Here is a 26,642-nt window from a genome sequence, read left to right on the forward strand (position 1 = left end):
AGCAGCAGAAGACAGGTAGAAGTTGACTTCATGTCCTTGCCGTCTTTTGAAACAGGAGAATGAGTACACCTAGACAGGAGGGAGGTGTCCCAGGCTTGGTTTATTCTGCCTCTTCTCCTCCACCCTGTGGAGAAATGCAGTGCTCCCTGGTTCTCAGGCAGGGTGAAGCAGTTTAGCCCCGGCTCCCTGTTAAGCAAGTTCAGATGCTGGGTCAGTGTGTGGGGTGTGCCCATCGACAAGTCAGGGGCTTATCCTTCATCCAGATCCTAACTCGGGATTCTTTGATCTGGGATGAAGACAGAAAGAGAGAAAAAGCTTCCCAGTTTACTCATTTTGGTATTTGTTGGCTCTGCTTGGGGGAGCTGAGCCCCTGATACTATGCAGTACATTCCCCATAAGATTTTCCCCACCCAGACCAACTTAAAAACCATTTTTTTTTTTTCCTGCAGAAACCAATGGGATAGGATTCAAAACTAGGTGAGAAATCCAACCTGGTTGTGTGTCTGAGAGGCTGCTACTGTATCAGCATCACAAGATAAAGCACTCTGGTATCACCTTGCCCATGTCCTCCTTAGTGTCACCCAAGACATTTGACTCTGATACGGTAACCGATAACTTTTCTTGCTCCACTTTGCAATGTTTCGTTTCCTACTTCTTATTACCTTGGGACACAAAAGTGGCAGAGTTGTTGTGAGCTGATGACCAGAAAAGGGAGAACACTAAAGGAAATCAGAGACAGTCAGGAAAGAAAGCCAAAGCTGATTTTCCAACTCTATGCTAACTCCAACCTGCAGAAAGGGATGAATATAGAAATCTTCAATATCTGATGAAGTCACTCCATTTATCTCACACACATACATAACACACACACACACACACACACACACACACACACACACACACACACAAATGAATCACCTGGCTTTTTTTTTTTTTTTTTAATCCAGAAGAGTTGTGCTGGGGATCATGCCCCGTCCTGCTGACACAGAACCTGAATGGAATCATCAGGAATGGCACAGTGCAGGTGTCAAAATCAAAGTAAGGCCGCAGAATTTTGAGAGGACCCTCCAAATACTGAGAACTTGTGTTGCACTCAAATGGTCTCCTGGATTTCTATATTTATGAGAAGGGCTTCTTATTGATGTCCCCCAGAATCCAGACTCAGACCTGTTCCTCCAAAAAGGTCCAATTGTGTTGCTACATAGTAGCAAGGGTTTATCTTCATACCCACCTAGCATTCCAGGCCCCCCCCGCATTACTTCAAGTGAGCTTGGAACTGTTTTAAGTGAACTATGGCTGCAAATTTTTTACTGTTTTATCTAAGGGAGCATACAATGGAATAATTAAAGTCTGGACTCCTTATCCTTGTGATGAAGGGAAACAAGGAGCCCAGCTCTCAGGAATGGCATCAGTTCTCCTACTAACAAAATGCTGGGATGTGGACTTTTGGCACATTGTAGAAATAGGAGAACTATTAATTCTGTACTGGTTTTCATGCCACTGGATCAAAGAGGCTGTCCCACTTTTAAACCTCACTGCATCTGAAAACACGTTTACATCCCAAAAAGCCAGCCCAGCTTTCTTTAAAGGAAAAAGAAACTATAAATCAATACCTCCACAGAAAGATATCTCTTAATATTCCTATGATGTCTGAACCATATGAAAAACCTCCTAAAACAAAAATACCATTTTGGTTTTCTACGTAACTCCAAAGGTGGACTCTGACTAATCTGCTTCAGCTTGATACTGCAGTACCAGCACAAGCTCCAAGCTCCCTACCACCAAATAAGCCTCGTTCTTCCACCTCCCATCATTTTGAACCCTGAACCTCATAGAATTAGAAAAAAACACTGTATAAAAGCAAACAGATAAAGGATTGAAATATTACAAATAAATAGCTAAAATCATCTTCCCTCCCCAATCACTCCTAAGAAACAGACACCGAACATTACTTAAGTGTCCAAAATGACCAAAGTCCTTCATTTGCCCACGCCTCAAATGGACAACTACCCAAACAAAGGTGAACAACCTTCATGCAAATGCATCAAGGAATGTATTGCTTTTTCATTTTCTGCCCAGCCCTTCAAATACATGCACTAAAATGTGTTTAAAACATGGCCTAAAAATGGAAAAAGGGAGAAAAAATATATATGAATATTTCCCACAAAACTGGTTCCCACCCTTCCCTCTCCCTAAGCCCTTCCCACCCCCTCCCTTTCATAAGCAAGTATTTTAACTTTTTTTTTTTTTTTTTTCTGGCAAAGGAACAAGTGATTCGTGGTAACCAGAATCAAACCCTATGGTCTCTTTAGTAGGGTCTGGCTATGCCTTTCTAAATTCACCCCACTTGGTGTCAAAGCCATGCCATTTAAGATTCTTAAAACACAAAATCAGACCTGTCTCACTCCTTATGGTGATTTGCCTATACACTTAGTTTTTCTCTGGCCATGGTTTTTGCTTTAAAAAGTAAGGTTCCTAGTTGCCAATCAGGGCCACATCCATAAGATCGTCATCTTCCTCCCCAATCATAAAGTCAGGGCTAAGCCTTGAGGGCCTGTCTGTAGATAAGATTGTGTTACTTGTCATAGACAAGGACTGGTCTGAAGAGATGGGTGATTTAGACCAACTCTCTGGCTTGATGCTATGAGATTTTTTCTTGTCTCGGTCTTTGTCCCGGTCCCGGTCCCTATCTTTGTCTTTTACTTTCTTCTTTTCTTTTTTGTGCTTCTTATGCTTCTCTGTGCTGTACTCTGGAAGAGGTCGGATGCCATCATCTGAGCTGGGACTGTTCTGATAAGACTTCTCTGCTATGGAGGAGCCTGACTCACTCTCACTGTCCAGATTCTGGGGGGTATATGCTGGTGACTTACTATGACTGGGAGAGCCACGCTCATGCTTTGGAGTGGAACCACTGATGAGTGGAGAGCCATAGTTTTTGGAGGAGGCCATCTGAGGCCTCAGCCCTTCTCCACTACTTTCCCCAGGTTTCTGCAAAGTCACTTTGGCTTTAATGCTGGGGGATCCCCCATCATGCTTGCTGATGATAATTTTTGCCACACCCGTGCTCCCCACATTTTTTGACTCTGAGGTCTTCTTAGATGAATCCACCGAGCCCCCCAAGGTGGAAACCTTTGATTTGTCTTTATCACTTTTCTCACGCTTGCCCTGGAACTCTCCTCCTGACATGTTATGTTTGGAGGACACAGGATGGCTAGAAGAATTTGTGCTCACCCCCACCTGGCCATCCATTGGGTCTTCACCCCCAGGGCCACTGGTGACAACCCCATGCTTCAGTTTATCTATGACAGCTGTTAAGGACGGCTTCTTATTTCTGCTGGGAGATTTCCCTTTGGAACTCCCATGCTGGTTCTGAGAGGATGACATGGAAGAGCCACTTGAGGAAAAGGAAGAGGAAGATGCTGTACAAGAGTTAGATGATGGGGGAGTTTTCTGAGACAATGAGCCTGAAGATCCTAACCCTGAAGATGACTTCATGCCAGTGCTTGAACTAGTTCCAGACATGTGAGAACCACCAGAACCTGAACTGATAGGAGACTTGGCTTTAGAGGATGGGGGAGTCCCAGGAACAGGCTTCATTGGAGAGGCAAGCTTATCAGAGCCTCCAGGTGGCCTTGAATGGGAAGGGGATATGTTTGGTTTACTCAAAGAAGGATTCATAAGTGATGATGGCTTCCCTTGAGGTTTCATCTTGGTGCTGCTGGAGCCACTGCTCAGTCCATGCTTGGTAATAGGAGAGGAGCCAGGCTTCCCCCCAGACTGGGATGAATTTTTGGACTGGCTAGATCCCGAAGACCCCTGGCTAGAATATATACTGCTACTTAACTTGGAACTTGATGAACCTTCTGATTTACTGCTTTTCATCTTGCCTGAGTTGGAAGCAGAAGACGAGGAAGAATGGCTATGGTGGCTTTTACTTCCTGAGGAAGACACAGAACCACTGCTGGTATACTGACTGTGAGAGGAGGGCTTGCCCACCATCACGGTTCCCTTAGGAATCTGAATAGTGATTTTGGGAATGGGTGGTGTGGCAACACCTGGGGGAGTCTGAGATCTTCCTGAACTGCCTGGAGATTTGGATCCACCTGTACTAGTAGGTGGGGTGAAAGGTCGGTTAGAACAACTGTGAGATGGAGACTTCCCCTCAGTGTCTGCCTTCTTCCGTTTTGGAGGCTTATCTTTGCTTTTGCCATCATTAGAAGGGGTTCGACTGCGCTTCCCTGGTTTGCTGTCTAATCCTGGCCCTGATAGACTACTGTTACTGGTGCCATTGCCTTCCTTTACTCTCTTTTGAGTCTTTTCTTTCCCTAAGTCCCCAGTGGTCAATAAAGGACTCTGGCTACCACTGTGATGCTCCATAAGATCTGTAGGACCCAAAGCCTTACCAGCCACTGCTATTATACTGAAATCAACTGTGTCAGCTTGGCTATTGCCTTTAAACTTAGTCTCCCCATTATCACCTCCAAGCATTGGCACCCCCAAAGTATTTAGTGCCTGAGATGTAAATCCTTTGAAATCATCATTATCTCCACTTTGGCTGCTTTCATCAAAATATTCTTCTCCAAAACCACTTTGGCTCTGGCTGTTCAACAAATCAGGATTGAAATCTACTCCATCAGGAAAAAAATGATTGGTAGGAGAGTCACTACTGGGGCTTCCAGCAGCATCTGCAATAAGGTCAGCTGGATCAGTGTATGGATTTTCATTATTATTGGCTTGAAAGACATCAGGGTCAAAGAGGGCACTCTGAGAATGCCCAGAGCTTGAAGAATCTCGAACAGGGGTGCCAATGGGTGGACAATCGTCACTAGTGCTGGGAAGCTTAGAAGCTTCTTCTGCAATGTCTGAAAGGATATCAGTTACATCCGGGCCAATGCTGTCTGAACTGGATAGTCGGACCATCCTTTGAATACTGGATTGGGGATGAGGTACTGGTTGTGGGTAAGTTGTTGGGGGAGTGCTACACTGGCTTGGAGCTGGAGTGATGTGTGGCGTGTCCAGCGTGTCAGCTGTCATGTTGACATCAAAGATAGGGTTCTGTGAGTCAACATCCATTGAAAATAGCTCCCTCTGAAAGTCATCTTCAGTCTGGTGCTTGGGTTTGTCAGGTGGTAATCTTGATGACTTCTTCTTCTTTGCCTTGTTGCTTCCCGAGCACATTTCCATCCGGGGTGAGCCGGAAGAGGAGTTCTGCCTTTCTAAAGGGCTGCTTCCATAAAGGGTTGAGAAATCCTGGGCAGGATTATCTTTAAGAAGGTTCATGAGCATCGGGTGGTTCTTGGTGTTGCCGGCCATCGAAGAGACAGGTGGCGGCGTGTGATGAGGAGGGGTCGGACTCGAGCCAATGGTAGACCCCCCGTTCCCTGTGATTTGCAACAAACTGGTAAGAATTGGGTTCTGAGATACCTTGCTGAAGTCCTCCCCATGGCCCACCGACTCATGCCGATCTTTGATGCTCATGCTCATATTAAACAAGGTGGTAATGGGACCCCCCGGAAAGGTGTTGGTTGGTGTAGTGGTACCACTCATTGGGTTGTTGCCTGTGGTCATGCCATACCCTGGGCTGCTAGCCGGGGGCAGGTTCTTTTTCACCATGTCTTCAACTGTCTCTGCAATGAGGGACAGTGCTGGAGTGTCGGCCTGAATGGTTTCAGCTTTCCTCCGAATAGCCCTCATCGTCACAGGGATGGACATACATCTGTAAAATAAGATGGAAAAAACAAAGTTAATATTGCACTAGCTGCTAATGAAACCAATTTTTTATTTGGGAAAACAGGCTTTAATTTTGCCTGAGACTTACATATGCCAAAAGGTTTACAATAAGCAGCTTTCAGGCAAGGCAAATAACCCGCAAGGCAGGAGCAGTTCTATGAAATGCCAGAGCTTTGGGTAAACTCATTCTAAAAGAATCTGGGGGCTTCCCTGGTGGTGCAGTGGTTAAGAATCCACCTGCCAATGCAGGGGACACGGGTTCAAGCCCTGGTCCGGGAAGATCCCACATGTCGCAGAGCAACTAAGCCCGTGTGCCACAACTACCGAGCCTGTGCTCTGGAGCCCATGTGCCGCAACTACTGAAGCCCGTGCGCCTAGAGCCCATGCTCCGCAACAGGAGAAGCCACCGCAATGAGAAGCCCACGCACCGCAACGAAGAGTGGCCCCCGCTCACTGCAACTAGAGAGAGTCAGCGTGCAGTGACAAAGACCCAACGCAGCCAAAAAAAAATTAAAAATAAAAAGAATCTGGATGGAATTCCCTGGTGGTCCAGTGGTTAGGACTCCATGCTTCCACTGCAGGGGGCACGGATTCAATCCCTAGTTGGGGAACTGAGATCCCGCAAGCCTCACAGCACAGCCCCCCCAAAAAAAAAACAATCTGGACCAGAGGCAATCATCAACCTCTTTTGAAGTGCCACCAAATAAACCAACCATAAACAAGAGTCCAAATAATTAGACATCATACTGAACTAAAATAAAACTGGTAATAATGAACTTAGTAAGAAAATGCCGTCCTTTTGGGCTTTACATGTGATTAATGGTATATATAATTTATCTTAATTGATGAATCATTAAAAAAACCTCTTGACCCATCAAGTTCTAAACTTTAATGGCTTAGATCACCCCAAAGCTATACTGTGAAAAGTGCTACCACTGGCAGTAAATCTTTTTTATTTTAAAGCAAAGCACTTTTGATGTTACAGATAAATTTATGTTTATAAACATGTTTGAAAATATTTTGCTCTAGAATATGTCAGCAACCTTTCTTAAAGGACCGGATAGTAATGTTTTAGACTTTCAAAGATCATATGGTTTCTGTCCAACTACTCTGCCATCTTAGCTCAAAAGCCACCATAAACAATATGTAAATGAAAAGATGTGTTCACTTACAGGTATGTTTTATTGTGTTCCAATAAAATTTATTTACTAAACAGACCACTGGTACCTACTCCAAAAAAATCTTGAAATTACATATTAATGTTTATGGAAAGCTGACTGGCTTAAGGATCTTCCCACATACTGCCATGTGACACATTGTATGTGTTTAAAAAAAAATGACACAGAGGAAAAAGTGGAAAAAGATCTACATCTTATTTCAGCTCTCTCCCTCATAAAAGAACCCTAATGCGGGGCCTGAAGTTACCTACCTTACTTCCTATTACTCTCATAATGAGATTTATAAAACCAAAAGCTCATATTGCTTCTGATGCAAAAGCAGAGAAGGGTGAATTCAAAGCAGTGACTAAATGCTTTCCTACTAAATTTCCAATTCACTCTAATACTGAAAACAACATTCCTTATACACCTCTTAATGGGACTCTGATGGAAAAGGGCCAGTGCTACCTTTGAACAACTTTGGCAATGAAGTCATCTGTGCAGATGAGTGCATCTGACAGCCCCTTGTAGAGTTTACAGCTCACATGTGTTGAGTCCTGCACATCCATTACCACTGAAAGACAAAATATATAGGAGGCATTTAAGATAGAGTCAGCTTCAGTTTCTGACTTTCCAAAAAAGATAAAGGGACCAAACTGCTGCCCTGAGAGAGGTGCTAGCCACCCACATAACTCACCACACACCAGGGAGTCATTCACAGGGTGCTGAAAAGATACGCTGAAACGGGATTCTGAGAGGGGACACACTTCAAATTGGAGTAGCCCAGGAGAATCTAAAAGGCAAAGAAAAGGATCATAAAATAATCAACCAAATAAAAGACTTGAGACATGTAAATGGTAATTATTAACTATGAAATTTTCTCTCCCTCATTGGAAACTAAATCCCACACACATTTTTTTAATACACAAAACCTACTATGTCACCCACAGGTGACTAAAGGTATCAGATTCCAAGGAATCTACCAGTGTATGTTACGAATACTCCAAAACAAATAAGTAACTAAACTTCAGTTTTCTAAAATGAAGGCACTTAATCCCAATTGATGAAGTCCTTGGCAGATATAAACACCCTGCCTTGAAAGTGAATTCTGAAAATAAATGTGGCCAAGAGGAGCTTCTCATTCTATTTGATAAGCAGACATTAGAACCACTACCATAAACCCTGCTTTCTACCAGTATACAGCTGTTAGCTATACACTCCATAGTTTGGTAAGCACAGATGTAGGGGCTACAATCTAAAATGATACATTTATGCCAAATACACACACACACACACACACACACACACACACACACACACTCTCACACTCACACTCACACTATCATTGGTTTCTAAGCCAAACAGGCTGACAGCCCAGAGACAAGGATTATATACTTTCTTGGGAAAAAGCATGCATCTCTGTAGGACTAACTTCATAACTACCTCACAAAAACTCATTTTTAAATACCGTGAAGCTATGTGGAAAATTCTCCTAGGATTGAAATATGTGAAATAGAAGGGTCATAAGGACACTTGCACATGCTCTGTGTCATTACTCCAACTTTCTAAAATTTCTCATTTCTAAAGCAATTCTTATTCCCATAAAAGATGTCTCCCGATTTACCTTCCATTTCTTCTTGCCTACCATTTGTGCTGATACAGCTCTATCACTGAAGTGCTTTACAACTAAAGTAAAAAATTAACTATGGTTAACTAGAGAAGCCAAAATTCGTATCAAGATTTCTAATAGCAAACTGTTTGAAAAACATCAGCATTCCAGCATCCTGGGAGAAAAAAGAGAAGGGCACAGGTCTCATCCCTTTTTAAGCTATATGATTAAGTTCTCCAAAGAATGGGGAGAGGAAATATACTCAGGACTAAAATGTGGGAACCACTGTCCTAACAACCTAAAATTTAGATATCAAGAACTCCTCTCTTCCTGCAGAATCCCAAATTCTACCTTATATATCTGTTGCAAGGTTCAGGCCCTTAGGTACCCAATTATATTGCTGCATGCAGAACAAGAGTAAGTCCATTGCAACAAAATCCAGTGGTTTCCAAATGCCAATTTACTGACTGGTTCCATCAAAATTATTCATGGAGCTTGAACTAGATTCCCAACTTCTCCCACATTAAGTTCATTTGAGTATGAAAACCAAATGTATGTAGTTTTAAAAGCTCCACAGGTGATATGATGGGCCACAAAATTAGAGAACTACTAGAGTAATCAGTTTCCATTTACCAGTAAGTATATCAAAAGGAAAGGCAGTACCTTCTTTCAGAATAGTTCTTTTGACACAGCTTCCAATTAGGGTGTTATAGGCCACTTGGTGTCTGATCAGATTCAGGATAAGAGGAACCCGGCCAGGGTGCTGAAAGGTGATTTTGCTAACAAGGGTTCCCTGTAGACTTCTACCATCTGGAAGAGGAGCATCTTTGTTGAGGAAATAGCAATGCTGCTGACCTGGAAGAGCCTGGGCAAAAAGAACAAAGGAAACGAATGCTATTTACTCACCCACTGTACTCCAACCACAAACTATCCTTAAAAAAACCCTACTCCTCAAAAATCAGCAATTTCTTGCTGAATATTAAAGCTCCACAGTCAGTTCTTTGGTCAGCTAATGTTAAATGCCAAATACTCGCTTGGCTGAAAAGACCCCTTCTTTGTAAATGTTCCGCTAATGGTTTCCTAATCTAGCTAATATAAAAATTACCTCAGAAATCTATATAAGAGAGGTCCCTGGACCACAAGGGCAAAATCTATATTTTTAATAACACCCTATATAGTTATAACAGAGCCAGAATTTGGGAACTATTACTTACTCCAGACTACTGTCAAACATTCAAATAAATTCAAGTCCAGATGTGGTTTTAAAACGCTCCTTAATTTATTCATTCCAGTACTTTCTTCTCCATTAAATACTTTGCAGATTATAAGCTCATGGCACTTGAAAGAATTAAACAGCAATAACTCTTAATACCTACTTATGTGCTTGTAAAAGTTCAGAATACCATTAAGACACTTTCACCTGAAATTTCAACAATGAAATGTACGTTGTTTCCTGACTTGGAAGCTCATGCTTTTCCTTCAGTATGTTTCACAGATTTCTGTAATTTCCTGCCTGACTGAGGAAATAGGACATGATCCAGCGGTCCAAAAGAACATCATCTGACCTCAGTCATCCTATAAAAGGAAGATTCTGATCTTGGGTCCAAACATAATCTACAACAATTCATAAGGACTTACGTACAGCATAAAATCGCATGTTGTGATTCAAAGGTATAGGGTCAGGGTCCTTTGACAGCTCAAATTGAGTGATCAGTTCATAAAGGGGTACATAAGTTGGTTGGGTTTCAAACAATGGAATTCCTAGAAAAACAAAGATCAATACAATGATCACAGTGAGATGCAAACGTTGACAGCTCAGTTTTCCCTTCATGAGTTCTACTTCATTCGCCCATTTATTCAAAAAGTACTTACTAATAAGCAAAAGCACCATGACATCTATACCCATCAGTGGTTTTTTGAGGCCAAGACTGAAAGGTCTAAGATAATCTGAATGTGAAGTTTGCTTTTCACTTTTATAACAATTATTAGCTCCTGATGCTTCCTAAAACTCACCTGTGCAGTTCTGAAGTTTCTGAACAAATGCTCTAGATACTGGGATTGGCTGGGGAAATTTCAAGAAGAAACAGGCAGGAAGATCAACACTGTTGGCACTGGTGATTGAGGAGAAGGAGGGAGTCCTTCAAAAAAAAAGAAAAGGTGGAGGATTGGGATTTTGAATGATGTGAAAATGAAAAATCTAAACACTCATTCTTAGACATGTCTGTATCATATAACCACCTACTCACAAAACCTATCAAAAGTTCACTCTTTGAACTTCCTTCCCCCAATTCCAAAATACCCTGTTTGTTAACCCTAGAGTATCTTACCAAACATCTATCCTGAGGCACGTTCTCTAGTTATTACTCCAGTATAGCTCTAAATCAACATAAAGTCCCATAGGAAAATCCCATAGAGCAATCATTAAACCAGTGCAAGTAGCACAGTTCTCTTCTTTCTCTCTCAGGATAAGAATGTGTTCTATGAGCAGACTTCAAAGAGGAACATGCAGATATTAAAAAGAGAAATTAAATGGGTAAAACAAAAAGCCCATCTCTAGAAAGTCCACTGGGGGAAGAGCCAAGTCAAAGTAATACCTGTTTCTTACTGGGCTTAAGGTTGAAATAAATGGACATTGCTAACCTACAATTATATTTAACTTACCATTTGTTGTCAACTGGATGTGACCCCATAATTAATGGTGCAATTGGGAGTTTATACATAGCAGATGTTCCTTCGATTGTCACTGATGCATTCATGCCCAAAGATCGAGGAACTGAGAAAAGGAAAGAAAAATGGTATTCTCCAAAGTAACACGAATTATAAGGATCTTGAGTTTCCCTGGTGGCGCAGTGGTTAAGAATCCGCCTGCCAATGCAGGGAACATGGGTTCGATCCCTGGCCCTGGAAGATCCCACATGCTGCGGAGCAACTAAGCCCATGTGCCCCAACTACTGAGCCTGTGCTCTAGAGCCTGTGAGCCACAACTACTGAGCCCATGTGCCACAACTACTGAAGCCCGTGTGCCTAGAGCCCGTGCTCCGCAACAAGAGAAGCCATGACAATGAGAAGCCCACACAGCACAACAAAGAGTGGCCCCGGCTCACCGCAACTAGAGAAAGCCTGCGCACAGCAATGAAGACCCAACACAGCCAAAAATAAAAGCAAATAAAAAAATAAATTTATTTTTTAAAAAAAAGAAAAAATTATAAGTATCTTAACATTAAAAAAAAAAAGCTAAAAGCTAACTTCTGTAAAATTTGTCAGCCCTAATTTGTTTGTCAGATACTATAATACCTATATAACTCAGAAACACTACAAGTTATCTTTCTAACCAACCAATATTTCTGTCAGTAAATAAAACAAAATACAGGAAACAATGCAGTCAAAGGAAAAAAAAATTTTAAAGGCTCATTACCAATATTTACTTATTTTCTCCAACTTCAGAAAGCATTTAAGTAGAATTATGATTATAGGATAGTCAATGATTGAAGTTAAAAGGGGACCAAATGAGGTATTAGGCCATTTCTCATTATGTTTCAGTCTATTAACGTGCAAATATAGGGAATTCTCTGGTGGTCCAGTTGTTAGGACTTCGGGCTTTCACTGCCAAGGGCAAGGGTTCAATCCCTGGTCTAAGATCCCATCAAGCCGTGCTGTACAGCCAAAAAAAAAGTACAAATTCAAAGTAAGATCCATTATTTTAGTTCTTTAGTAAGTTGGCTAATTTCTTTACCTTTAAAGTAATGATTAAAGGGAATTATTTCAAGTCAGATGGTTTACATTTTTTTATTCACTCATTTACTTATTCAAAAGGAATTATTAAGTTTTTATTATTATGTATGTATGTGTACATATAGATATGTATATCTGTAGGAGTGTATGTGTATGTATCAGATGCAAACTCTGGTAGAAATGGAAAACTTTGGTAGGGATGGCAGATTTATTTGGGAGTAGCAAACCAGAAAGTACAGGCAGGCCTGGGCATTCAAATTTTCTTTTTTTTTTTTTTTAATTTTTTTTATTTTTTGCAGTACGCGGGCCTCTCACTGTTGTGGCCTCTCCCGTTGCGGAGCACAGGCTCCGGACGCGCAGGCTCAGAGGCCATGGCTCACGGACCCAGCCTCTCCGCGGCATGTGGGATCTTCCCGGACCGGGGCGCGAACCCGTGTCCCCTGCATCGGCAGGCGGACTTTCAACCACTGCGCCACCAGGGAAGCCCGGCATTCAAATTTTTGAAAATATTTTTTAAACACTGAGCAAAACCTTCAGTTAATTTACAGTGAAAGTCTTACCATTATTCTCATGCAAAATGATAGGGGATGTAGTCTTATCATCCAGCAGGTCAGAAGGAGAAGCATAATACTTCAAGTTCATCAAATGACCTATGCAAAATAAAACTTATCACTACTTTTTTATCAGGTAAATTACAAATAAAGAAAAACATTCCCATTCCTATAAACCTATATACAAGAAAAGAGTTTCAGATATGAGGACTAATGATCCAAAACAGCTTATGAAATATGACAGAAGCATAAATATTGATTCTAGCAGCAACAATTTACTTCACAATTTAAAAAAAAAAACTAGGGGAGGGCAGGTGTTGACACCTTAGAAACCATTAAAAAAAATACACAAATGAGAGAGGGATAAATTGGTAGTTTGGAATTGGCATATACAAACTACTATAAATAAAATAAACAACAGGGTCCTACTGTTGTACCATACATAATATCTTGTAATAAACTATTATAGAAAAGAATGTGCAAAAGAAAGAAAAACATATACACACATATATATAACTGAATCACTTTGCTCTATACCAGAAACCAATATAACACTGTAATCAACTATATTTCAATTAAAAAAAAACAGAAACACAAATGACTGGTAATTTTCACCTTCTGCTTATAAACCCAAGGTGAAATTGTAATAACCCCTCAACTAAAATTAGACATTTTTCTAAACAGGTAAAATAGAATCACATACCCCCACTTCTTGGAGTGAGATAGCCAACACTTCCATGAAGAATCTTATCCAAGGGACCAGCATTGGTTGCTTTCCTGCAAGACAAATGATCTATGTTTGCTTATATTTAAGCCCTGAAGGTATTAGTGTACAATGTGATAATGAGTTCAGCTCTTAAACATATTATAATTCTATCCTAATGACTCTATGTTGTACCTGGGCATTTAACAATTGTATTTCAACTTCAAAGTGAAGGGATTATTTCTAAGAATACATGTATGTATTATGTAATACATGTATTGTATGTAATATGTATGTAATATGGTGAACAAAAATTACAACTATACTATTATTTATCAGAAGGGAAGCCAGGGCTTCCCTGGTGGTGCAGTGGTTGAGAGTCCGCCTGTTGATGCAGGGGACACGGGTTCGTGCCCCAGTCCGGGAAGATCCCACATGCCGCGGAGCGGCTGGGCCCGTGAGCCATGGCTGCTGAGCCTGCGCATCTGGAGCCTGTGCTCCGCAATGGGAGAGGCCACGACAGTGAGAGGCCCGCATACCGCAAAAAAAAAAAAAAAAAAAGGGAGGCCAGGTTTGACAAGTCTTCTGATAAAACCTAAGAAATAAAAATTTTTAAAAAATTAAAAAAAATAAAAAACCTAAGGAATACCAACCAACAACTTAGGGATACTGATACTCAGAAAATGGAATGCAATCATTTGGGAACTGAAAGGATATGGACAAGATGTACAATACAGGTAAAACACAGATGCATAGTAACATACATCTATAATATATATTTAAAAAAATAAGAGCCTAGTAACCCCATAGACGAAAAACTTTAAGAACAAGGTCAAACCGAATTGACACTTTAGCCAGTCTTACCAATACATAACTGCCATTTTAGATAGATCCTGTTCTAAGGATTGGAGAGCCAAGTACATTTTAGTCTTTAGTTTGCTAGAAAGTAAATAAAGAAAACAAGAATTAAATAGTTGACAAATATATGTACACACACACACAAACATGAAAGCCTAGAGAGCAAGTCTACCTTGGAGGCAACTAAGATATCTATTTAAAAAACAAAATAAAACTTTAAAATGTTAAAAAATCATTACTGATCTACCAAAGCTAACTTTTATCTCTACTTAAAAGAGCCAAGCAGGTATACAGAATCCCAGGTAGGTTAAAAATAAAAGTGGCAACCCAGTTCCATAACAATTTCTTTCAGCCTAGAAATCAGTATGTTGAAGACATCTCAAGGATTATCTTCTAGCACTATAATCCATTAATGCAGATATTTGTTTATTTAATATACCTTTAAAAGACATTAAGCTGGAAGCTGAGCTATACATTGTCAGTATGAGTAGAAATCACAAATGAGCTAGGGCCAAAGACTTGGCAAATTTCTAAGTACAAAATGGTTTATAGATTTATACTAATTTTTCCAAAAAAAGCAAAAAAATAAAAATACTTACTTGTCCCCTGGAAGGTTATAAAGATTAACAAGACCCTTAAGGTGCTTAGAAAATTCATCAAAATTTTTTTCCCTACAAGAAGTTCAGGGGAGAGGGAAGAGAATAAAACATACAATTACTATTCAGTCTTATCAGCAAAGTGCCAAAAATCATGGCTATATAAAACTAATCTTAATAATTTACTTTACTCTTTTTCCCCCAAAGTTTTCTAGAATCAATCAAAAGTAGGAAAAGAAAATGCAGTGTATCCCTTTCTCTGCCCCATTTTTCTGAAGGAGGTGCTAATAAGCAGTATAAAAGATAGTCAAAAAGACCCGATAACTCATATAGTAATTCGCTCTTAAGTAATGAGACTTGGTTTAAATAAATCACTTCTTCTCTTCTTAATCTGTAAGTGAGATGATTGGATGTCATGAGGAAAAAAAACTTTTGGAGAGAAAATGGAAATAAATAAATTGGGAAGATAGAACACTTTTCATGTATACAGATAGAACACTTTTCATGTATACGGCAACATAAGAGCAAAGAAGGAAAATGAACACTAGGAGAGAGATGGGAGACCTAAGGAAAAGGGGAATGGGTACTGTGGAGGCAAACCACATATTCCAAAATGTTCCTATGACTAGCTTTACCCCAGGAAAAAGTAACTACTACCATGAACCCCTGGCTTCCTAGAACCTAATATTCAGGCATGGTTTCTTAGTCGAATAAGGTTTTGTGGACAGGAATCCAACATAACTCGACAATTCTAACTCTCTACATCTATTTCAAACTTAAAAACAAAAAAAATGTCCCTTGAAAGCTGTACTGCTCTGACAACGTCAGATACTTGGTCGGGCATTTATTGACCACTTACTGCCCAAAGTGCCATGAAGACATTAAAAGGAAGCAAGAGCAGCAGCAAAATATATTCCCTACCTTAAAATTACCATCTATACAAAGTGATCAAAAATACCAGGTAGGACTTCCCTGGTGGCGCAGTGGTTAAGAATCCACCTGCCAATGCAGGGGACATGGGTTTGAGCCCTGGTTCAGGAAGATCCCACATGCAGCAGAGCAACTAAGCCCTTGCACCACAACTACTGAGCCTGAACTCTAGATCCCACGAGCCACAACTACTGAAGCCTGGGCACCTAGGGCCCATGCTCCACAACAAGAGAAGCCATCGCAACAAGAAGCCCGTACACCACAACGAAGAGTAGCCCCCGCTGGCCGCAACTAGAGAAAGCCCACGCGCAGCAACGAAGACCCAATGCAGCCAAAAATAAATTAATTAAAAAAAAAAAATACCAGGTAAAGACCAATATTCTTCCTAAGGTTCCCACTTTAAAACATGCCTACAAATTAACTTTAGAACACCATCAGTTCATAAATTGGTATGGTCTCCTACTCCACATTAGAGCCAGACATATTTTTTTCCTGGACTATTCTGGTAATAAAACTTTGCTAGACTTATTGAGTTAATGAAATCATAAAATGTTATTTTTTATGTTACACTGCAATTTTTCAAAGCTCGTTCAAATCTGGTGTATTTGGCTATAAGGACATTAAACTGATCATTGAGAAGACTGAGTGTAAAACTTATTTCGTCAATATTAACACCCTTTCTAAGACGCCTCCATGTGATATCTGATAACTTCACTATAATTTAAAATATAAAATAGATGTAATGACTTTCTCAAATTCCCAGAGAGTTAACTCTGGGTTTAAATTTAAGCATGAAAATTTCCACTCAATTCAAAGAGAAAAGATAAGCCAATGGCAAAAAACATCAATTACTAAAAGAGACTGTCTTCAAGCCTAGCACTTTACTATAATGGGACCCATATACCTTAAATAGAAAATAATTTTTCTCAAAGTTGAAGTGAAAAAAAGTTCTTTTCATGGTATAGACTCAAATTTCTCAAGCTTTCTTTGATTCAATAATTAGGTTCTATTTCTTTTTGTTCCACACAGAATTCCTAAGGTTAGCTCAGTAGTTCTCAACCAGGAGTGATTTTGCTCTCCAGAGGACGCCTGACAATACCTGGAGATATTTTTGATTATCATAATTCAGGAGATATTGCAACTAGTTGGGAGAGACCAGGGATGCTGTTAAACATCCAACAATGATCTGGGCATCCCCCTACAGCAATGAATTTCCCAAACCAAATTTCAATACTGTCAAGGTTGAGAAACCCTGGGATAGACGGAATAGGGTAAAAAAAAATCAAGCTAAGTCAATTCTGAAAGTGAACAAGTACAGACTGTGAAAAATCTTGACCCAAGAAAATAAATTTGTTCCTCAGGAAAGTAACTTCTGACCATCCTCAAAACTTAGCTATAAAGAATAGCACTGTCGGGCTTCCCTGGTGGCGCAGTGGTTGAGAGTCCGCCTGCCAATGCAGGGGACACGGGTTCATACCCCAGTCTGGGAGGATCGCACATGCCGCGAAGCAACTAAGCCCGTGTGCCACAACTACTGAGCCCACGAGCTACAACTACTGAGAATGCATGCCACAACTACTGAAGCCCGCGCACCCAGACCCCATGCTCCACAACAAGAGAAGCCACCGCAATAGAAGCCCGCACACCACAACAAGAGTAGACCCTGCTCGCCGCAACTAGAGAAAGCCCACGCGCAGCAACAAGGACCCAACACAGCCAAAAATTTAAAAAAGGAATTAAAAAAAAAAAAAGAATAGCACTGTCTGCCAGTATCAGGGAATATAAATGTCATCTGCTCACCTTAGCTGCTGTACAAGCTCTGGACAGCTCTGAAATTAAAGAAATTATGTTAAAACTTTAAACTACTTTAAGACACTTGAAGACATCAAAAGTTTTTCTCTTTTATTAATAACACATGCTTTATAAAAAAAACATTAAAACTATAGAAGATTCTTATATTAAGATATCAAAAATATCTTCTTCCTACTTGGTAAACCATGGGTTGGGTCAGGAAATTAAAGATTAAAATATATATGAAATAGCTTATAAAGGAATCAACTTTCAGCTGCTTGTTTAAAACATTAGGACCTCTCTTTAAGGCCATCCTTGGAATCCATATTCAACTGTCTGGTTATACACATTTTACATTCCTCTCTATTACAGGGTTTTTCAGAGACATTAGTTATGTACAAGATTATCTGTCCTTCTTGATTATAAGTTCTTTGAGGTAGGAACTTTAAATTATTTGTATCCCCAGAAACTATTGTTCAATTGCGGCTCATGTTTGTTGATATGAAATGGAAAGGGTTCCTCTGGTGTTTCCTTTTGTCAAAGCCTCTGGATGATGTCAGAGATGGACCCAGATTATACTAAATTCCACTCTACAGCTACTGATGTTGTAGCCCATCACATCATCTCTATAGTGGCTCATGAAAAAAACCTAAACCCAAGCTATTTCAAACCCCAACAATTCCTTTTAAAATTAATGTCCCTAAGTAAACCCCACAGATTCCAGTGAAATATCAACAACACATACCACAGGATTCTCCCCATGGTGAGCCACTTTTACATCACAAAGCTGTCCTGCAGGATCTAACTGCACTTCCACATAGAACATATCTGACGTGATGTAACATTCAGTGCCACTGGCACTGAGATGAGAGCCCAGTCTAGCAGGAACAAATCAAAACAAAAATTAATAGAAGACACATAAATAAAGCCACCCAAAGTCAACACTAAGTTAAACATTTCTGCCTACAGATAGACTACTTACCCATTCTGTCTTGCTATAGACTCCAAACGGTCAGTCATTGCTGGTAAAGATGTTACTACAAAAGGGTGAAAAAAGGAAATCACAAAAGATGTTCCAAATAAATTGTATTCTTCAGAGTCAGAAACATCTCAAGAGTATATCTATCCTTCCAAAGCCAGAAACATATTCAATAGTTCAAATGCTTATAATGCGCATAAAGTTCATTGGTAAGGCTTAGCTGTGGCCTAAGCAGTAATAAGGATCAAAAAAAAGATCTATTTGAAAAAAATGATTGCACCTTTCTCGTCTCTCTTTTTCATTACTCATTTGGGACAAGTTATCTTTAATTTAAAGAAGACACACTTAGGGACTTCCCTGGAGGTCCAGTGGTTAAGACTACGTGCTTCCACTGAAGGGGTCGCAGGTTCAATTGCTGGTCAGGGATCTAAGATCCTACATGCCGATCAGTGCGGCTAAAAAAAAGACACATTTATCTGCTAATGCTAGAATAAGGAAGATTAACATCAAAACCAGCATAGAAACAAATATTCTATGTTCACAGTGGCATTATTTACAATAGCCAAAAGATAGAAACAACCTAAGTGTCCATCAATGAATGAATGTATAAACAAAATGTTATTTTGTTTACATATAATGTATACATACAATAAAATATTATTCAGCTTTCCTAAAAAGGAAGGAAATTCTGATATATGCTATAAAATGGATGAACCTTGAAGATATTATGCTAAGTGAAATAAGCCAATCACAAAAGAACAAATACTGTATGATTACACTTATATGAGGTATCTATAGTAGTCAAATTGTTAGAGTCAGAATATAGAATGGTGGTTACCAGGAGCTGGGAAGAGGGGAAATGACAAGTTACTGTTTAATGCGTTCAGAGTTCCAGTTGGGAAGATGAAAAAGTTCTGGAGATGGATGGTGGTGATGGTTACACAACAATGTGAATGCACTTAATGCCACTGAACTGTACAATTAAAAATGGTTAAAATGGTAAATTTTGTTATATACATTTTACCACAATTTAAAAAAAAACAATATTCAGCTGAATCAGGTTCATTTGTGATAATCAGAGTAAAATCTGTTTTTACTTTCATTTTCCTTCAAAAACAGACAGAAGTACTAACTATAAGCTTGAATAATCAAGTTCATGATTTGAATTTTATGTTTGCTTGCCTGAAAACATTCTTTATAAACACTGTAAAAATCTCTTAGAGTCAAAAAGTCCATCTTCTTATTGAGTTAATTAGGAGAGAACATGTGAAGGAAAAAAACTTTCCCCTGCTATCTGCAATCTTATAGCTACCCTCCATCAATTATCTTTTGAGTTTCTACCAACCTCCAAAATGGGATAAAAAATAAATGTTTCAAAAGTTCAGGTAAGAGCTCATCTCAACTCCATAATGAAAGCAAGAACAACACCTAGCACAGAACGGTTGACCTATCTCAAATTTATATTTCTAGTGTAAGTATAAAATAGTCTTTCCTAAACTGGGTTTTTTTTTAAAGAAATTAGCATATTTCAAAGACGTTTACAAACCTTTGAGAGCTTTCTGCAGCGTCTCCAAGCAGCTGACCAAATGTTGGTGCCCTCCAGAACTCATCACAACCCTCTTCTCCTGTATTAAGAAGGAAAACATTTCAGGTAAAAACTAACAAAGCCAACAGTGTTTTGGGTAAACATACACATTATCCCAGAAATAACATTTCAGGATAGTCTATATATTATGGTATAGTTTATATACTCTATATTTTCTATATATTCTAGATAATCTATAGATTTTTAACTGTTAGTCTGTCCATCCATCCAAAAGAGGAAAGGTTAATATACATGGATACAGGCATATCCATATCCATGAAAGCAGAAAAAGGTATTTCCAGATCTAGGACTTCCCTGGCAGTCCAGCGGTTAAGACTCTGCACTTCCAACGCCGGGGACGTGGGTTCGATCTCTAAGATCCCACATGCTGCATAGCATGGCCAAAAAAAAAAAAAAGCCTATACCAAAGGTATTTCCAGATCTAAAGTAAGATAACTTTCAGGGAAAAATTAGGAAGAATCAAAATGTAATAAATGAGATCAGCCTCCTGTAGAAGTGACTACATCCTAAGATTCAGTAACTTAAATGGGGTGGCTCAGATGGGACAATTCCCAAATCTAATAAGGTGATATGCATGTAATCTAAGAAATACAGCCAGACCTTAGTCAAACTAGATTGACTCTAAGAAACAGGATACGTAGTCCAGAAAAAGCCAAAGAGCAAAAAATTTAGCATAGTTTTTCTAAACATATCCAGGGAAGAAGTTTCTCTTTGCACAACATTCTAGTCCCCAGAAGTATGAACAGTTTTATGATACAAGGATAGTTTTTCAGACTTTTCCACGCCCTAAATCCATCTCTCTTGGCTCTAATTCCACCCTCACAAATATCTGACTAATTAATAATCTAGCTCCCTTTGTACCTTGAATATACAAGGACCTTGTCCATTGCAAGGACAATGGATACCAGTACTTTGGTAGCTGGAAAGACAAACACTCTGCTGTAAATTAATAAACTGGCATTCTGATTTCCCCGTTAATCTACTGAAATTTTGTTAGTATGTCAGTTGTTGAAAACTCTTCAAAATCTTTTACGTACCAATAAAAGTAGGTTTCTGAATCTGCAAAAGTGAGAAGTAGACAATGGAAGCTATGGTGACCAAACCAAGAACTGGTAACCCAAAAGAGGGTCTTAGTAGCCACCTGGAATCCCTCTATGTCATAATGTCTCCCTAATGACAATATCACTTATAGACCATATTTCAAACTAGAATATGGCTGCCTTATAGTATAAAAATGACAACCTCTGAATTCCCAGACTGGAAAAATTGCCATTCTTTAAGACTTCTAAAAAAAAACAAAAAACCTTTTTTATGTACACAATCCTGAGCCAGAAGATATCTGTAGAACTTAGTTATAGAAATCTTTTAGCAGCATGACACTTTGGTGTCCATTATCTCATTTGATCCCTACAGCAAAAAACTGGTGTTGTGTGTCTCTACTTTCCAGATGAGGAAACTGAGGATCAGAAAGAACAAATAATCTGTCCAAGGTCACTTAGGTAGAAGTACTGGAGTCAAGACTAAAATACAGGTTTTTTGACAGCAAATTCAGTTTTTTTACTAGGCTATATACTGATATGATCATTTTAAGCTCTAATAAATCTACTAAACTGAACTTACACTGGACCCGGTGTAAGGTTTGGTAGAGGGGTACTTTCACTGAGTATAACATGTATACAGAAAAGTATATGAATCTGAAGTGAAGAGATCGTTAATTATTACAAAGTGAACACAGACATATAACCATTGCCCAGGTCAAGTCATAAAAAAGTACTCCTGTAACATTTTACTACCACTGGATTCATATGGATGAACTTTTAACATCCAGCCTCTACCCTCACCCCACTCCCTGTATTCCACCTAACTAAGGGCTCCCCATACTGGTGAATGACTCAGAAAGGAGAAGTAGTACTGTAGAGAAAGAGGGCCACAGAGTAAACAGGTGAAGTTAATTAAAAATGAATTGCAAACTCAACTAGCAGAAAAGATACAGTGACAGTATTAGCACATTAGAATCAAGGAGCTTGACAGGAAGTGAAAAATAAATGTCTCTCTATATCAGTCTGTCATGTGTATCTTTTTTTTTTTTTTTTGGCGGCACTATGGTCCTTGTGGAATCTCAGTTCCCCAACCAGGGACTGAACCTGGGCCACGGTAGTGAAAGCCAGGAATCCTAACCACTAGGCCACCAGGGAACTCCCTATCAGGTGTATCTTTTATAGGTGTATTTCTTAGCACTTTGCCTAAAGTACCCCAGTGTACTATAACTCACAATTAACACAATTCTATAAATATACCTCCTTCTTAGGTAGACTCTTAAAAGTTGAAAGCCATCATGTGCTTATGATTTTATGAGAAATAAAACTGAAGACACACCATAATAACTAGTTAGAAAAAGTCTACACAGGGAGCTTAGCTTATTAAATAATTATCTAAGCACAACACTTTATCCACTTCACCACAATCCTCACCATGACTTGACGCACAAGCTTAATGGTTTCACTCCAAGGTCTATTTTGGTTAAATTTTGCATGGAGCCGTTCCAAGAGAGAACTCATCTTACTCAGCTTTTCCGACTCTAAGATATAAATCAGAAAACATCATTAGCAACTGTTCTTTCAAGACCTTCCACAGTTTTTCTGGCAAACAAAACTCCCATACTTCATCCTGGTAAGAGCTCAGTTAAAATATTTTCCAATATGATTTACTTCAAAACATATGAAGAATTTGTTTTTAATGACAAGAAGACACACACAATTGTGGGTCTAGTCTAACAAACACCATAGAAGGGGACTGCTTTCTATTCAAACTTAATGAGAACCAAAAAAAGAACCATCTCTAATGCTGTTTAAGGATCAAGACTACCATTTAGTGACAAAATAATTTCATGGTATTCGTGAAATCCCTTATATGATATATGCAGAGCACACATTTGAACATGGCCTAACTACGGTTAGTTGGTTTTCAAAGTGAAAATACAGACTTTCTTAATTTTTTCACATAATTTTAAGAGATCAATTTATAAGTATTATCAAGAAAACAGGCTTTATTTGCCATTCAGATTTTTCCTATTTAAACTCAAACTATATGAACAAGGAAGATGTCAATGACTAAAGGATGAGTTTCCAGAAAAGTTAAGAGAAAGGCAGAAAAGAATGGCTCCTGGATAGTGTGTGAAGGAACCTCCTACACCCTCCAACACTCCTGTAATTCTTGTAACTGCTTAGCACGAGCAAGGACCTGTGCTGGAGACCACCGGCAGTGTAAAAATACGATATGCCTGAGATGACACCTGTGAGGGGGTGTGGGTAAGTTACGTGAAAATAACCGTCACACAAAGCAAAATGAGATTTGTTCTTAAAAACAGAGACACATTACTACTGAAATTCAAAGGAGGAAAAGTTTGTAATTAGTTGTGGGCATGTTACAGAAAAGGTGCCATTGAAAGATGTATAGAATGTCAGCAATCTGAGTTGAGGTAGTGACATCTTCTAAACCAAGATTCAACTCCTCCCTCCAATGCCTTCATCTTCTGGAAAACTGTTTTTTGGTTTGTTTCAGCCAATTTATAGTTCTGGAGAAATGTCTGACAATTCCCACTTTCAAGACTCATTCACTCAGGCACTATTTTACATGATGGAGATACAGCAGTGAGCAAACTAGACAAAACTGCCTCATCTAGTTTCCATTTTACACTTGTCATTCCTCTGCACCAAGAAGTATACCTTTTTTCTTCCTCCCCTTCAAAACACACCCCCCCCTTCTTTCCCTTAAGAAGCCTGATGATAAATACCTTTACAAAAATGCTCTAATGAAACATTTTTTGAGCAACTATTATGTGCCAGGGACTGTATAATGATGAGTAAGGCAAGATCCTGATCTACATAGCTCAGAGCACATTGGAGAAGACAAGTATATAATAGTGAGCTGTATCAACAGAACTATGTCCAAAATGCTAAGGAAGCATTTAAACTGTAAAGTGGAACGTCAGAGAATCTATGTAAGGTTACACAGAAAGTTGTTTTTCAGCAGTTCTGAATTAGTTCAGACATTGAAAGATTGAAATTCAACGCATTTTTAGAATATACAATAGCACAAGATGTGAACACTGTGACATTCTTGAGAACTGCTGGCTTTTAATACCATAAGTACCTAATCATTTCATTCACGCGAAAACATTCTCCAGTACTTTGACACACAGCGCTGTATTACTGTTTTTATGTCATCATTCACACTTCTCTTCTGGAAGGAGCAAGTTTTACATTCACTCGCCGCGTCTCCCATCCCTTTAGGCTAAAAATGCCCTGAGGCCCAAATGATTGCCCCTAGCTAAGCAGGAAACCTTAACATAAGTTGGGAGCCCCCATCTCCCCAAAGTCAAAGCTCTCCATCACCAAGGAAGGCAGTCGGAATCTAAAACTCACACACATCCCGCCTCCTAGACTCTGAGCCCTCGGGAGAGTGGCCCCCGCGGAAGCATCTGCCCCCCAGCTCCTCTCAGAGATTGGCTCCCCCAGCTGTGTCCCGCCCCCTGCTTTTCCCCTCAGTCACTCACCCTCGGTTTCCCCCTGAGCCTTCATCCTGACAGCGGGAAGGGCCTGAGTCCTACACAAGAGGATATGCCCCTCCTCACCACTAACAGAGGAACCAAGTTGGTTCGGGCTCCCGGGACGCAGGGCGCCTGCAGTCCCCACTCTTCCCGGGAAGGCTCAGTCTGAAGTCCCCGGCGGCAAGAAGAGAAGGGTGCTCGCGGCCGCCGCCATCTTCCGCAACAGAACTTCCGAAAGATCGCGAGATTAACCGTGATCCTGCGAGAGAGAGGAAAAGGGTTGGGCACCAAATATCGCGAAAAATGGTTAATACGTTGCTACTCGCGAGATTCTCCCCACCCTTCCTTCTCTCTCAATTGTCTTAGGCTTCTCGGCCGTAGGTATGGAGTTTGCTAGTTGGAAGTGTTCGGCTCCTCTGCGAAAATTGGCACTTTCGTTTTGGCTTTTAAGCAGTTTGCAAATTTAAATCCCCAGCTCTCTTTACTAAAAGACTAGCTCTTCGAAAATATTGTTATCGGGAATATTTTATTAAAATACTCGCTTTCTTGAGATACTAGGTGGAAAAAAATGTTGGGTATTTGTAACAATGTCCCAAGCTAGCCCGGTACACTTAATTTACATGTCCTAATTTTCTTTTTAATTTCAGAAATATTTTTCTTGAGCAATTCCAATATTTTTGAACATCTGGGAGATTCTGGATTAAGAAAAACTTGTTTGCAGCAGTCAGATCATCGGATGCTGTTAATTATCTTTAGGATCCCAAAGGTGTTCACAATTGATTGTATCTTTTTTGTAATCATAGTGAAAACAAGCAGTTTAGCTAATACTCTACACTACAAATCACAAAGAATGTGTAGTCATATCTCTTGTATCAGTAAATCCTCCCAAAGAGAAAGCTGGAGTAATGCCGATAAGTTCGTGGCCACTGGAACAAGAGACAGGCTAAAATACAATTGTGCTAGCATTGGGTGGAAGTTCTTAAAATAGTTAAGGCTGCATTTTTTTTTCGATGTTCTTTTTTTCCATACACACCCTTGAGAATAACTGCTGAAAAGTTGGATTTTACCTAGTTTGCTGTAAGGATATTAAGCAATGGATTTCCACTGGTTCTTTAGTCTCAGACTTTCCCCATATTTCAAAAATGATATGCAAACATCCTCCAAAGCCATTCCAGCAGGTAACTGCAGTTCAGATGAGCAGGCACAGCAGTGTAAATTTAATAAGAATAAATCTTTATTTGCCACATGCTTATTGCCACAAAGATATAAACCATGCTCCTTGAAAGTAGAACTTAAATTTTACTTCTTGTCTATTCCTCGTGCCCTCATTCCTTTCAGTCACTACACAGTGAGTTTCTCGGGGCAGGAATTGCCTCTCATTTCTGAATCCCCACTACCTAGCACTGTACCTGGGCTTAGTAGACAAATGTTTTACTGGGCCTAAAAAGCTTCTCTAGACCCAGCTCTTCTCCCCTTGCCAAACCCCAGCCACACTGACCTTCCACCTGCAGACAATTCCTTCACTCCTTCCTCTCCCAAGGTCCTTGAACATGCCTTTTTAACTGCTGGGAGGTCTTTCCCTACCCCACCCCCCTCTCCTCACTGAGGCCGACTTATTCAGATCTCAATGTAAATGTCTCTTGCTCTAGACTAGAGAAGCAAGGCTTCTCTAACCCGTCACTTGATCAGGTCCTCCGTTATATTATTTCAAATTTCTCTTTAATACCACTTTCACCATCAAAATTAATTAAGTACATGATGATGCATTCAATGCCTGTCTTCCCTGCTAAACTATCAAATCCAGGAAGGGCGGCTGCTTTCACTACTGTCTAGTGATACTGCCTAGCCTAG

The 26,642-nt window shown here is 39.8% G+C and overlaps 1 protein-coding gene across 4 annotated transcripts; it reads right to left on the reverse strand.

Annotated features, from left to right (window-relative positions):
• Nucleotides 1-430: 430 nt before the first annotated feature.
• On the reverse strand, nucleotides 431-25,027 carry MED1 (mediator complex subunit 1). 4 transcript variants are annotated; one of them, XM_027094409.1, is made up of 17 exons: nucleotides 24,798-25,027; nucleotides 22,714-22,820; nucleotides 20,183-20,261; nucleotides 18,640-18,694; nucleotides 18,403-18,535; nucleotides 17,667-17,695; nucleotides 14,940-15,011; nucleotides 14,347-14,421; nucleotides 13,483-13,556; nucleotides 12,789-12,878; nucleotides 11,158-11,269; nucleotides 10,510-10,634; nucleotides 10,139-10,257; nucleotides 9,160-9,361; nucleotides 7,585-7,680; nucleotides 7,356-7,461; nucleotides 431-5,716 (listed from the first exon to the last, which is right to left on the reverse strand). In XM_027094409.1, the coding sequence occupies exons 1-17, from the start codon at nucleotides 24,820-24,822 to the stop codon at nucleotides 2,476-2,478; spliced, it is 4,740 nt and encodes a 1,579-aa protein (XP_026950210.1). In that variant the 5' UTR covers nucleotides 24,823-25,027; the 3' UTR covers nucleotides 431-2,475. The 4 variants fall into 4 exon arrangements, with proteins under 4 accessions (XP_026950210.1, XP_026950211.1, XP_026950213.1 ...); XM_027094410.1 differs by having other exon boundaries at nucleotides 24,876-25,012; XM_027094412.1 differs by lacking the exon at nucleotides 18,403-18,535 and having other exon boundaries at nucleotides 24,798-25,023.
• Between the last annotated feature and the right edge of the window lie 1,615 nt (nucleotides 25,028-26,642).

This window comes from Aethalodelphis obliquidens, unplaced genomic scaffold, assembly GCF_003676395.1.
Source record: "Aethalodelphis obliquidens isolate GAN/ISIS:26980383/991018 unplaced genomic scaffold, ASM367639v1 scaffold89, whole genome shotgun sequence".
Lineage (NCBI taxonomy): Eukaryota > Metazoa > Chordata > Mammalia > Artiodactyla > Delphinidae > Aethalodelphis > Aethalodelphis obliquidens.